Below are 14,920 nucleotides of genomic sequence, written 5' to 3'. Positions count from 1 at the left end.
ATGACAGATGCTCAGTGAGTATCTGCTCACCAATGAGAAAGAAATCAGGATTTCTTTGTGCATAGTACTTATTTATATAAGTAAGTTTTATTTTAAGTCACACCCCTTCCTTTTAATTGTTTTAAACTTAATATGATGGACTCAGAATACACCTCTCTCAAAATCCTTAAAGCTGGATATTAATTAGAATTATTGTGGTGATCATTTCTCGATATATACAAATATAGATTCATTGTTTTATAAACCTAAAACTAATATGATGTTATATATCAATTACACCTGAATATAATTACAAATAATATAATGTGTATTATAAATATAATAAATAATGTATGATTTTAATAAATTTATCTTAATACCTATAATGAATAAGAAACTTCAGAAATAATAAACATTCCTTGCTTCAGATATTGTATTCAAACACTCAAGAAGAAGGAGAATTATATTGTTCTGTAATATTTTTAGAAAATTTCTTCAGTTCAAATTTCAAGAATTCATCATTTCTTGAACAGTTGTTAGAAACATAAACACACAAGAGAGACCAACATCTGATCAGGAAAGGAATGTCCTATTTTTTTTAATTTATTTTAATTGTTGTTTAAGTACAGTTTTCTGCCTTTTACTTCCATCCCAGCCCACCCACCCCCAGGGCTCCCCACATCCCTCCCATTTCCACCCTGCTTAGTTTTTGTCCATGTGTTCTTTGTACTTGTTCCTGTAAACCCTTCCCCTTTTCCCCTGAAATTAGGAATGCCCCATTTTTTAATAAAAAATTTAGGCATGTCGTAAGTTCCCAATTAAGAACTGCAACTAAAGATGCCCAATCAACTTTGATCCCTGGTTTAAAAAAAATGACAAACATTAATCTAATCTCATTTTCCTCTTTAAAAAAAAGCACAGCCATGGCTGGTGTGGCTCAGTATATTGAGTACGGGCTGTGAACCAAAGGGTCACGGGTTTGATACCCAGTCAGGGCACATGCCTGGGTTGTGGGCCAGGCTCCCAGTAGGGGACATGCAAGAGGCAACCACACATTGATATTTCTTTCCCTCTCTTTCTCTTTCCCTTCTCCTCCCTCTAAAAATAAATAAATAAAACCTTTACAAAAACCGCACAAATCACAATACTTCCTTCTGCCCCTTCACTATACAGAACATTTTAAAATTGATGAAATAAATGTAGGTCCTAACATCACCTTATGACTTTAAAATGATAAATTCAGTGATGGAAATCATCCCAGGGTTTTGAAAAATAAGTAGTAAAATTACAAAATCTCTGAATCAAATATAAAAAATATTATAAAATGGCTGTGGTACTGTTTGGAAAAACAGAAGAAAATTGAATAAACTTTTACTTATTTTTATTTTTTTATTTTGTTCGAGTACATTTGTCTCCATTTTCCCACCACCTCTTAACCCCACCCCATTCGGCACAACCTCCCACCCTCAATCTTACCTTCCTTTGGCTTTCTCCATGTGTCCTTTATATGTATTTCTTGATGGCCCTTCCCCTTCTTTCCCCCATTATACCCTTCCCCTCTGGTTACTGTCACTTTGTTCTTAATTTCAATGTCTCTGGTTCTATTTTGCTCGCTTGTTTGTTTTGTTAATCAGGTTCCACTTATAGGTGAGATCATATGGTATTTTTCTTTCATTGCCTGGCTTATTTCACTTGCATAATGCTCTCCAGTTCCATCCATGCTGTTGTGAAGGGTGGGAGCTCCTTCTTTCTCTCTGCTGTATAGTATTCCATTGCATAAATGTATCATAGATATTTGATCCACTCATTTACTGATGAGCACTTAGGTGTCTTCCAGCACTTGGCTATTGTAAATTGTGCTGTTCTGAACATTGTGGTGCATAGGTTCTTTGGATTGATGTTTCAAGATTCTTAGGATATAATCCCAGCAGGGGAATTACTAGGTCAAAAAGCAGTTCCATTTTTAACTTTTTGAGGAAATTCCATACTGTTTTCCACAGTGGCTGCTCCTGCCTACATTCCCACCAACGATATACTAGGGTTCCCATTTCTCCACAACCTTGCCACCACTTACTCCTTGTTGATTTATGATGGCCGTTCTGACTGCTATGAAGTGGTATCTCATAGTGGTTTTAATTTGTGTTTCTCAGATGGCTAGTGATGCTGAGCATTCTTTCATATGTGTCTGGGCCCTCTGTATGTCCCCTTTGAAGAAGTATCTCTTCAGGTTCTTTGCCTATTTTTTAATTGGATTATTTGTTTTCCTTGAGTGGAGTATGTGAGTTCTTTATATATTTTAGAGATCAAACCTGAAATACATAAAGTTATTTTTAAAGTTATACATATGGAGTTAATTTCCAGTTTTTTCAAGATAACAAAAGATATAAATCAATGGTAACTCAAAATGTATCTTTGATTCCATACTTTTGTACTAATGTTACCAAACAAAAAGTTTGGCTGCCTGCCACCATAAAATCCAAACTTGTGAGGCAGATGCTGGTGGGAAAGGAAAGAGGTTTTATTCAGGTGCTGTGTGATCTGGGAGAATGGAGAACTCCCAGGCTCATAGCTCATCTCCTATGCAAATCCAAAGAAAAGGCAGTAGAGTTCCTGCACCAGCTGAAAGCAGAGCCCTTTGAAACCCACAAGCACTACTCAGCAGTTGTAGGCCCCATCCACGTAGCGTAGCTTGTTCCCCTCTGCTGTTCATTTCCAGCTTCTTCTTGGGACCTGGGTGTGGAGCCAGCACACACCTGGGCCATGCAACTGCTAGGACTGCAGGGTTGTGTACTCCCAAGGAAAGAGCATGTCTGCGCACAAGTGAAGGCATCACGAGGTCAACCAGAGAGAGGGAGAGAGATTCCTTCCTGGGGGCCATGGGCCACATGGAGAGAGCAGCTGGCACCACATGAGTCTAGGTCATGAGGAAGAGAAGAAGAGGGTGTTTCTTTGTTCCCCTGGGATTATATTAGCTTGTGTGTGTGATGGCCCAGGTGCCTTCTCAAAATGACCAATCAACTTCCCAAACTTTTGCATGCTTCTGGTGGGTCCACCTCCCTTTCAGTCCCTTTTCTCCACAGGCTGGACTGATAAACCTCTTTAGTCCATTACTGCCCCCTGCCACTGTTTTGACAACTCTGGCACATGTGCCTGCTTCTCCCACCCAGTTCTCACCTGTAACCTGGGACCTGAGAACTTCCCCCTTGGCTGACAAGGGAAACTCAACTAGCTCCACTGACCTTCGACCCTCTAGTAATGCTATTTATTACTCATCTACTTAAATTCTCTCTCAACGTATGTACTAAATCTTGATGTTTTTCCCTCATTAAGTTTGAGAGAATTCTTCAGGTATTACCGATATTAACCTTTCATTATACTTGATACAAGCATTTCCCCCAGTCTGTTGTATTATTTTTTCACTATGAATAAATTTTAAATTTTATATATTCAAAAATTTTTCATATAAAATGACATCAAGGTCATTCTATTATTAGTAAAAGAAATAGAAATTATTCCTCTTCTTCCTACCATCTAGAAGATTTTGTATGTTATAATAATTTATTTTTTGAAAATTCATTATATCTCCCCTGTGAATACTATTTGGCTCGTGTTATCCATATGCAAGAATTAAAAAAACCTACTGATTTCATCAAAATTAGTTTAGCTGCAGAAGCAGCCTGTGTTAATCTTATCTCACACATATCATGCATAGTAAATAAAGTGTCTATTTGTTTTATTAGCTAAAGATTATTGCTCAAAATTACCTTGTTGATTAAATAAAGTGAGGATTTACTGATTTAAATTTGTTTTCATGTGCACATATTTAGTGACAGTTGTTATGAGTAATTCTGCCCCAGCTAGTGTGGCTCAGTGGATTGAGCACTGGCCTAGGAACTAAACAGTTGCCAGGTTGATTCCCAGTGGGGCATGTGCCTGCATTGTGGGCCAGGTCCCCAGTGAGGGATGCATAAAAGACAACCACACATTAATGCTTCTCTCCCTCTCTTTCTCCCTCCTTTTCCCTCTCTCTAATAAGAAATAAATGAAATCTTTAAAAAATAATATGAGTAATTCTGCTTTTTTAGCTATTTCCTTCTAGAGTTTTCTTTTTGCTATGTGTATTTATTATCTTGATTTTCATAGTAACATTCAAAAGAAGCTCCGACTACCTATTTTGTAAGTAAATGTTTCATTTCTGAATATTTTAAAATTTGCAATAAATTATAATGGTGGCACAGAGTTTGCACATGCCCTGTACGTCCAGTTTCCCTTATTGCTAACAGTTATGTAACAGCAGTTATGTAAGTGGTACATTTGTCAGAGGGTGAACTGGTCTTGATATACTATTGCTAAACAAAGAATGAGTTCCATTCAGACCTTCCTAATATTCACCTAATGTCCTTTTTCTATCCATCCTCCTATCCATTACATTTAGTCATTCTGTGTCTTTAAGCTCCTTGGCTGTGACAGCTTCCTTATCATTTTTTAATGTAACAGAAATTGTGAGTAGCTAGATATCAGAACATTAAGACACTAGTTAATTATGTTGTTATTTTGACATAAAATATTGTGGTATGGTTTTGAATAATAAAGGGGGAGTAGTGTATTAAGTGATATTCACAAAAAAAGAGGAGAAAAGGACCCTATTTAAAAGCAGAGATTTATCTGAGACATCCACATATATCAAAAGAGAAATATTACTAGCAAAACTTTATCATTATTGAAGCTAAGCATATGATGATTTATCATAGAATTTTTTAGAACACTCATATTTCATAATTAAAGATTATATATAAATACATATAATGTCATACATATATTTTTATGTTTGTGTGTGTACATATCTATGTTCATAAACATAAAAATACTCCTCTATAGTTTCAACCTACATATTACAGCATACATAGTGCCACTCAAACTTATAATAGCATGTATACAGGATGATTAACATGTTTATTTAATTTCTTCTTTTTTTCGAACAGTACTTTTAACCCTTCTTAAATTACTCATTTATTGCTAATCAAATTGTTCATGCAACACCTCTGTAAGCAACAATCCCTTTGAACTGTTCTGTTGTATTGACCTGCATAGTGCCCTTCTAAACCATTGTCTTACAGGTTCTTGCCAGGATGTGCCTGTAGGACACATAAAAATCTTTTATATAATAAAAGTATTGAATGTCTCCAGCCCTTAATACACTGAGCACCCACCTAGTAAATCACAAAGACAACCACCAATCACCAGGCAGGGTCTCAATGTCAGCCAGTAAGAATGGGGCTGGAGTTATGCTAAACTTTTTTACTTTTGGTTCAGAAAAAGATTATGTAATTTTACCATTTGTTTTTCAAAACTCAGGTACACTTTTTACCAATCTATTCATCACTTTGAAGTCATTAAATTTATTTCTCCACTTAGTAAAATGCCTGTGTAGTGAAGGGGCAGAAGGAAGTACTGTGGCTTGTGCTGTTTTTTTTTTAACAGGAAAATGAGATTAAAATAACGTTTCTCATATTTATCTCGGGTATCAAAATTGATTGGGCATCTCTTGGCTCAGTTCTAAATTGGGAGCTCAAGACATGCCTAAATTTTTCACAGGAAGCAGGACGTTTCTTCTCTGACCAGGTGTGTGTCTCTGTGTTTAAATGTTTTTAAGAACTATTATTCAAGAAATGAGGGATTCTTGAGATTTCAACCTCAAGAAAACTTCTGAAAATATTTATGTAACAAAGTAATCTTAATTGTTTCTTGAGTGTTTAAATAGAATTACTGAAGGCAAGGGATGCTTATTACTTATGAAGCATACTATTTCTTAATTCAGTGAAAGATAATTAGGATAAACATTAAAGAATCAAAAGTTATGGTGTTTCTATAAGATGAAGTCTTGTCTCTAAACAAAACTACAAGAATGAATCTTTACATTTTGGAAAAAAATTGAATTTCAATTTGAATTCTCATTTTTATGAGAGAATTTTGTGCTTTTGTGCAAGGTACTTAGTTTATGTAAAGCACAACTTTAATTACAAAATAAAATAAATTATATCTCTTGCTTTCAACTATTACATTTTAACATGAAACATTTTATTTTATAATCTAAACACTATATATATCTATAAAATAGTTGTATTTTCCGAGAGCTCTTCTAGACAGTGTAAAATGTTACTATACAAACCAATTTAAGATTACCTTTGTAAATGATATGCTGAAAGCAATTATCACTAAATTAAATAAACAAGTATAAATAGAAACCTATGAGTGTTGTCACTCAATATCAGTGATGAAAAGTGTGTTTCTATTAATTATCTTAATGTAGGCAAATTTTAAAACTCATTATATATTTTTACCATTTTGTAACCAAGATAAATTTAAGAAATTATTTACCTGGCTTTGTATTTTCTCATTTTCATTCATTCATTTTTAAATATATTCAAGGAGGAAATTTCTCTGTATTCTCATTTTCCAATAGAAAAATAATAAGTGATTTACTTTATTCAGTAACAAATAATTTGGATTAATTTCTGTGGTAGATGAGAATAATTAATTATATGATGGGGTTGGTCCGAGATTGGTGGGCTCATCACAACATGTGTATGTTCTTTCCACGTAAATATGTACTTTGGCCTATGTATAATTTCTTTTTTTTAATTTTTATTTTATTAATTATGCCATTACAGTTGTTCTATTCCCCCTCTTCATTCCCCTCCACCCTGCACCCCCCACCCCTACCATTACCTCCCTTTAGTTTATGACCATGTGTCTCAAGTTCTCCAGATTCTATATTTCCTATACTATTCTTGTCCCCCCTATCTATTTTCTACCTACCGTCTATGCTACTTATTTTCTGTACCTTCTCCCCCTTCTCCTTTTCCCACTCCCCTGTTGCTAACCCTCCATGAGATCTTCATTTCTATGGTTCTGCTCCTGATCTAGCTGTCCTTTTAGCTTGCTTTTGTTTTAGATGTGGTTGTTAATAACTGTGCATTTGCTGTCCTTTCACTGTTCATCTTTTTTATCTTCTTTTTCTTAGGTAAGTCCCTTGAACATTTCATATAATAAGGACTTGGTGATGATGAACTCCTTGAATTTGATCTTATCTGAGAAGCACTTTATCTGCCCTTCCATTCTAAATGAAAGTTTTGCTGGATAGAGCAATCTTGGTTGTAGGTCTTTGGATTTCATGACTTGGAATACCTCTTCCCAGCCCCTTCTTGCCTGTAAGGTCTCTTTTGAGAAATCAGCTGACAGTCTGATGGGAACTCCTTTGTAGGTGACTGTCTGCTTATCTCTTGCTGCTTCTAAGATTCTCTCCTTCATTTTAATCTTGGCTAATATAATTATGATGTGCCTTGGTGTGTTTCTTCTTGGGTCCAACTTCTTTGGGACTCTCTGAGCTTCCTGGGTTTCCTGGAAGTCTATTTCCTTTGCCAGATTGGGGAAATTCTCCTTTATTATTTGTTCAAATAAGTTTTCCACTGGTGGCTGTTCCTCTTCTCCTTCTGGTACCCCTATAATTTAGATATTGGAGCGTTTAAAGATGTCCTGGAGGTTCCTAAGCCTCTCCTAATTTTTTTGAATTCTTGTTTCTTTGTCCTTTTCTGGTTGGCCATTTTTATCCTCCTTCTGGTCCACTCCTTTGATTTGAGTCCCAATCTCCTTTCCATTACTATTGGTTTCCTGTGCATTTCCATTCATTTCAATTAGTTTAGCCTTCATATGTTCCTCTAATTTGTGACTAAAATCAACCAGTTTTGTGAGCATCCTGATCACCAGTGTTTTGAACTGTGCATCTGAAAGTTTTGCTATTTCTTTGTCACTTAGGTTTATGGGCTCTGGGGCTTTGAGATCTTCTTGAGACATTTTTGGTCTGTTCATGCCTATTAAGTATGAGGAGCAGAGCCTTAGGGGTGGGGCAGGGCCTCCAGGGCGGGGTTGCTGGGTTATGACACTGTATGTGGGGGCGGGGTCAGAGCCAGGAAATGGTGACTGTCTCTGCTGCCTCCCGTCGCTGGGACCCGCTTGTCCCGTCTCACTGCCCACTCCCTTGCAGGTCTATCTGCACAGGAATGCGCCACCACAGTCAACCTGCCGCCCCTCGCTGGGTACGCCGGTTGCTCACTGGGTCGCTCACTGGGTCCACCCTTTGCAACTCCACACCTGGGATCCGTGGGCCTGAGTCTGTCTGACCGAGTTTTCTTGTGCAACCCCTCTCTGCCAGCTGCTGGTTTCACCCCTTTTACCAGTCAGGCTGAAGAATTCGTTGTTATCGGACTTCCGAAAAGTTCAATTTTCTGTGTTCTGACTATGTTTTCTGTTGCTAATATTTTGTTGTCTCTAAACTTGGTTGTGTGAGAAAGCACTGCATCTCCACCTATGCCTCCATCTTGGTGGAAGTTGACTATCTGGCCTATGTATAATTTCTACATATCCAGAATTTGATGCTAGCATATCAAAAAAGTGATTTGTTCAGATCGACTTACATTCATTTTATATTCATGTCATGTTATGTTAATGTTATATTTAAATCAAGTCTTTGAAAACTTGAAAGCTTATTCTTCCTTGACTTTCTTAACTACCTACAGTAAACACTCCCAATTCGAAGCAGTCTGAAACAGTGACAGCATCGGAATTGGGAGTTAGAAGAACTGAATTAGTGAAACTTTTACCTGTCTCTAGTTTTGATATCCGGGGTAATACAGCATCTAAGTAGTACCTAAGGTTTTATTTTTATGTGAACTAAAGTTATAAAACATGTGATATTTATCTTAGTGGATTTCTATGATACTCAAATAAAATGACATATATTTTAAATGGTTTCTTAAACAAAGTATAATACTAAAAGTATTATAAATTGGTGGTGGCATCATTTTAAAAAAGTAATGCCATATCGGCCACTTCTAAAATTCAATTTCTTTATTCATAACATAATATTTACATCATACATACATTATATATTATAACATTATATAATACACACACAGCTTTAGTTTAACTTTATATCTCAAAGGTAATTAAGATTAACATTTCAGTTATAAAAAGCTTTTACATATTTAATACTTTTTACTGTTTCAAGAAGAGAGCAAAATTATTTTTTTACTTGTTTTGTTCAGATGAAAGATTCTTTGTCTTTACCCTCAAGTTTTAGACTATACTATTTTATTTTTGTGTGTCCTTCACTATGAAGAAAATTAGACACACTAGCCTTTACTAAGTGTTTACTATGTGAATGATGTTGTTGATACTAAGTGCATAGTATTTTATTTCACTTTTAAGAGTAGCCATACTGCAGTGTATTGACTTATTTTCTCCTTCTTTTGTTCCCTTTCTCTTTTTAAATTTTTGTTCAGTTTGTAAAGTTATTAAGGTAGTAAATGTGGCTCTGTAAATTAAACACATCTTTAATTCCCTAAGACCCTATCTTTTCTCTACACAGTTTTTATTTTAATGTTAGATTTAATTCATGGTTATGATGAACTTATGCTAATAGTGCATAAGATATTGCTAAGATATTTTGTTACACAATAAGTATAATTTTATTTAAACTATAAAGTGAAAAAACTATAGTAATGAAATAATATAAAACAAAATTAACTTGATGATATACTTTAAGAGAAAAAGGGTAGAAATGACAAGTTAAACTTTAAAACTGAATGATCACAGAAGCAGAACAGTCATGACTCATACTGGCCTGATTTGTGTTTCTCCAGAAATGAGTGAATCACACAATTATAAATTTAAACTCAGAAATCATGCTACTTCTATACCAGGACAAAAGAAAAGACCTACATTGATCACAAACACATCTGGGGAAAACCGTAAGTACTACGTTCGCCATCTTCAGGTGAAATCGAAAACTATGAGCTCATCAGGGATAAACATTCAGTCTAATTTTGCCGTCATGAGAGAGGCAGAAGTGAGATTAAGTTTGATGTCACTTGTAATATGTGCAAAGTGAGAAGAAAGTGTTGAATGGATGAGCTTTTCACACCCTAAAAGAGGTAAGATAATCACAGCAATGACAACCGAGACTGCAGTTTCTAAGGGCTCACTGAACAGCCAGCCGTCAGGAGGGGCGAGTGGACAGAAGAGAAGAGAAATACACAACACCCGTGAGTGGTGTGTCTTTGAACAGCACGGCGGCAGTGACTTGACTGCGATTCACAGAAGGGCCACTGCGCAGTGGTGAGGATACGCTGTCTGGAAAAATATGATCGAAGATGAAGCCTGAAAAAGATTACACAAAAAGGAAAACTACAGGCTACTGTCACCTATAAGTTTTGATTATATGTGAAAAAATAAATAATCATCAAATTGTCTCAAGAGTTAACACAACGTGTCAGCGGTAAATTTCATTACTTTCAGTGGACTGAAATTTTCAATCATTACAAAAATTTAAAAAGCAAATGCCCTTTGACTCAGTATTTACCCTTTTGGGAATTTGTCCTAGAAAGGTACTAAAAAATATGCATAGGTGTGTATAAAATGTTATTTATATTATTATATTAATAGCAAAAACAAAGAAACAATTTAAATATGCATTAGGAAAAATTGAAAGTCTGTTGATAATAATATTTTGTCCATATAGCAATGAAGCACAATTCAAGCAGCTATTTATAAAAATTTGGCAACTTTACAAGTCATGAAAAGAAAACTCACTAGTATATTTCTTAAGTAAAAATATGATAGAATATTTTATAGTCTCTTAAATATGTTTTCAAGAGGCAATTTAAGAGGAACTGTTTGTACTTATTATTTTATCTTTATGGGAATTTTAAAAATGATAACTATGATTTATTCTAGGGGTGAACTGGGGAACTTGTAAAGAGGAATAGGAGGTAATATTACATTTTATAGTCTTACTTTAAATCATTTACAGTGGACTTATTTTAACTGTTCTGAAAAAAATAATTGAGGAAAAAGCACTGTTATCACCTCCACATAAAAATTGCTCTAACATTTATATTAAACATAAAAATTCCAGAACCCTTCAATCTTTCTCTCATCTCTTTCACTTTTTTCTTTGACAGCATCTCCATTTTTTCTTGCCCGGTCCATTGCTCTAGCTATGGGAATCCATTTCATTGTGATGGTGACCATATGCAGTGCCATAATCATAAACTGTGAGTGATAACAGAGTGGATCGCACTGTTGATCCAACAATCGTGATATATTACTTTAATTAACATTGAGAAGCACACAGCATTAACTAGCAATATCAAGGAAAATATAATGTTTTCTTATATTTTAGCTACTAGTCTAGAAACTTGTTAATTATTTTTATTTGTGTTTGGACTATGTTACAGCTACACAAAACCTTCTAATGATTATGATTACTTTAATAGCATTATTCAATCAAGCAGCTCCAATTTCTTTGAATGGTAAGAGAAAGTTTTCAGATATTATAATTATTTTCATATTTTTAATTCCCACCATCTTCCCACTTTTCCCCTTCCATCAGCCCTCCCCCACGAATCACTCTCTGTGTCCAAGGTCAATGCATATACACATGTATGTTCCTTGGTTAATCTCTTCTACTCATGCTATGCCCTACACCTCGAAGCACAAATTGCATGTATCTGTGTATATGGGGTTTAAGCATGTATCAATGCTTGATACCAAGAAAGTACGTAGATAGATCATATATCATAGAAAGGTACATTTGAAAACTTTATAATTTATTAACCAATGTCACCTCATTAATACATTTAATAAAAAAATAAAGTGTATAGAAAGACAATTCTTATTCACAATTCACTATAGGTTTTTTAAATTTTTATGATATTTTTTACAATAAGAGAATATTTGTAAAAAGTAGAGAAGAGTTAATTGGCATATTTATCAATCTATCTGTCTATAAATAAGTAGAGTTAGGTCATTGGGTAGGACCATAATGTTTTAATATTTGGAATCTTAAAGTTAGATTTAAAAAGTTATATAACCTGTCTATAAAAAATCTACTTAATACTCAGACATGTGGAGAATTAATAATATATTGTCCATTTCCAGAAACTTACTGTGGCCCATGTCCTCAAAACTGGATATGTCATAGAAACAACTGCTACCAATTTTTTAGTGAGGGAAAAAGCTGGCTTCAGAGCCAAGCTTCTTGTATGTCCCAAAATTCCAGTCTCCTGAAGATATATAGCAAAGAAGAACAGGTTAAGTATTGTTTTAATTCATCTTCCTATATGTAGTCCTAACATATTTAGAAATTCTCTGGAACATGAACCTGAAATATCACATAGAGGCACCAGGATTAGATATATGAACCCCAAATCTTTTTGCATTAAAAACAACAAAGCAGTAAAAATAAGAAAAGACAAAAATTTCAGGGACTATATGTATGTTGTTTAAATTGGAATTATGCCAGAGGACAGAATGCATTTTGCAAAGTTCTGGGGAAATAATTAAATGATTATGGTTTTCTCTTCAGTGAAATTCTGAGAACTGACTTTATTTGTGATTTCAAACAGGACTTCCTTAAACTGGTGAAGTCCTATCATTGGATGGGACTTGTACAAAATCCAGCAGATGGATCCTGGCAGTGGGAAGATGGCTCCATTCTCTCTCCCAGTCAGTAAGTCTCTACCAAGAGGTGTCTCCTTGTGGATCTGTCTCTAAGCTATTGCTGTGATCATGAAACTATCACAGTTTCCTTCACACAATACCAGGACATCCCCACATGATAACAGAGTCAGCCAAAAACTCTGAGGGGCTAGATTCAGTACTGTGTGGAGCAGAGCAGCACGTACCCATAATACTGAGTTCCATTAGTTGGCTGCTATGTGCTAAGTACTGTGCAAGGCTGGTCTAATACCTCACTTATGGGACTGATGAGGGGTCTAAAGCAGAGAAGTGTCACATCCATTCTTTTATGAAGTTATTACCAGAGTTGTCGAGATATAATTGGCATCCAATAAAGTGCACATTTTTAAAGTGTACAATTGTGATAAATTTTGACAAATGGATTCATCAAATAAAACCATTAATACCATCAGGATAATTAACATATTTATCACCTACAAAATGTTCTTTTTGCACCTTTATAAGACCTTCTTTATGTCCTTCTACCTTCCTCTTCCTGTCTGCAGGACACTAACCTGCTTTCTGTCACTGTAGATTCATTTGTAATTACAGAATAATATAAATGGAGTTCTGCAGTATATACTGTTTTTATGTTTGGCTTTTTTACTCAGGATATATTTTTGAGATTAGCCACCTCATAGCATGTTTAAAGAGTTTATTTCTTTTTATGCCTGAGAGCTTTTCCATTTATAGGTGTTGCTCAGTATGTTTATTATTTGATATATTGATGGATATTTGGTTAGTTCCCAGTTTTAGATTATTAAAAATAAAGCTACTTCAGAAGTCTTCTGGTCAAGATGGTGGCAGAGTAAAACATGGAACTCATATGCTCCAATAACCAAATCAAAATTACAATTAAACTATAAAGCAACCATTATTTAGAACCACTAAAATCTGTCTGAATGGAAGTCTTATGACTAAAGATTTAAAGAAGAAGCCACATCCAGGCCGTAAGAGGGGTAAAACACAGAATGGGCTGATCCCACACTTCGAGTGTCAGACAAACACTGGAGAGATATCTCAATAGTGGAGGTCCCCCCACTGAGGAGCTAGGGGTCCCTGCCCCACATGAGGATTCTCTGATCCAAGTTTCCCATGCCAGAAAGAGAAGTCCACAAAACTTCTGGCTGTAAAAACCAGTGGAGCTTGTGGTTGAAACAGAGGGTTGCATGATTACCAGTCTTTCCTCTTAAAGGGTCCATCCATGAAGTTATTCTGACTCACTCCCTCTGAGTACCAGTGCTGGAGCAGAAGCTTGAAAGGCACCAGAGAAATACAGGGAGGAACTGAAATGTCCAGCACTGGGAGAAAGGGGACAGCTTTCTCCCAGACAGAAGTGCTGGCAGAGGTCTTTGTTTCCTTAATGCTGAGTTGTTCTCTGAACAAAGCCAGCAGCTAGGCACCATGTCTGAATCTCCATCAACCTGGATCACATTGTTTGCCCTGCCCTAGTGATTCCCTGAGACTCCTCTCCAACAAACTCACGTACCCACCAAAGCTATTTCCAGTGGCTTTTCCATATGAGTGGCCTGTCTTGGCTCGTGCTTCTGACTTATCTAAAATCTCTCTGGGACTTTGCAAAAATCTCTAAAACAAACAGCATCTAGCCTCAGCATAACCTGTAACTCTTGCTAAGTGGCTCCAGGATGGGCACTAGTGGCAGTTGGCCTTGTTGCTGGACTTGGAGGTGAACAGGAAATTCCTGTTCACCTCCAAGTCCAGCACAGGTAGCACATGATTTATAATAAAATGCATTTTTACTTTTACTATCTCAGTTAGCCATGTTTTGCTAATTTATAAATTAAGAAAGTCCAAGCATAGTCCTTATATCTTCTGAGATAATATTATTTCATTGCCTATATTTAAATAAATATTGTTCATCTTTGATCCTTCTGCATTAATGAAGTCATAAGGGTAATTTGTCCTTCTCTCTAATCTAGACTAACCTTGGTTGAAATGGAGAATGGAACCTGTGCGGTTTACGGCTCCAATTTTAAAGGTTACACAGAAGACTGTTTGACTCCAAACACATACATCTGCATGCAGAGGATTGTGTGAAGACTTTATTGCTTATAAAATATAAAGGATTCAAAGGCAAAAAGGCCATTCTCTGAGTGTTCACCATGAAGAAAACATCCAGAAGAAAATTTCACCAATATTGACTTATTTTTCTCACCTGACATGCCACAAACCCTGATCAGCTGCGAACAAAGGCTAAGCCCTTTGTTTCCAAGGGCTTAGCCCACGATTTCCAAACTCACATTTTCCATATTTGTGAAGAAGCTCATTCTCTCCAGGTCACATATATTCTCTGCCTCCTGTGGGTCATATGTTATTCTAATAAAACAGAGAAAAGACTCCA

The 14,920-nt window shown here is 35.7% G+C and overlaps 1 protein-coding gene across 6 annotated transcripts; it reads left to right on the top strand.

The window, feature by feature from the left end:
• Positions 1–5,352: 5,352 nt before the first annotated feature.
• Positions 5,353–14,920, top strand: LOC119065733 (NKG2-D type II integral membrane protein-like). 6 transcript variants are annotated; one of them, XM_037167872.2, is made up of 7 exons: positions 5,353–5,601; positions 9,681–9,788; positions 11,001–11,093; positions 11,277–11,351; positions 11,980–12,131; positions 12,447–12,550; positions 14,499–14,920. In XM_037167872.2, the coding sequence occupies exons 2-7, from the start codon at positions 9,683–9,685 to the stop codon at positions 14,614–14,616; spliced, it is 648 nt and encodes a 215-aa protein (XP_037023767.2). In that variant the 5' UTR covers positions 5,353–5,601; positions 9,681–9,682; the 3' UTR covers positions 14,617–14,920. The 6 variants fall into 6 exon arrangements, with proteins under 6 accessions (XP_037023767.2, XP_037023768.2, XP_037023769.2 ...); XM_037167873.2 differs by having other exon boundaries at positions 5,354–5,601; positions 11,316–11,351; XM_037167877.2 differs by lacking the exon at positions 5,353–5,601 and adding an exon at positions 10,774–10,808 and having other exon boundaries at positions 9,699–9,788.

Source organism: Artibeus jamaicensis, unplaced genomic scaffold (genome assembly GCF_021234435.1).
Source record: "Artibeus jamaicensis isolate MK-2021 breed Jamaican fruit bat unplaced genomic scaffold, CSHL_Jam_final contig_233, whole genome shotgun sequence".
NCBI classification, from domain to species: Eukaryota; Metazoa; Chordata; class Mammalia; order Chiroptera; family Phyllostomidae; genus Artibeus; species Artibeus jamaicensis.
The sequence above is the reverse complement of the archived record's forward strand: the minus strand, read 5'-3'. Positions and strand labels throughout refer to the sequence as shown.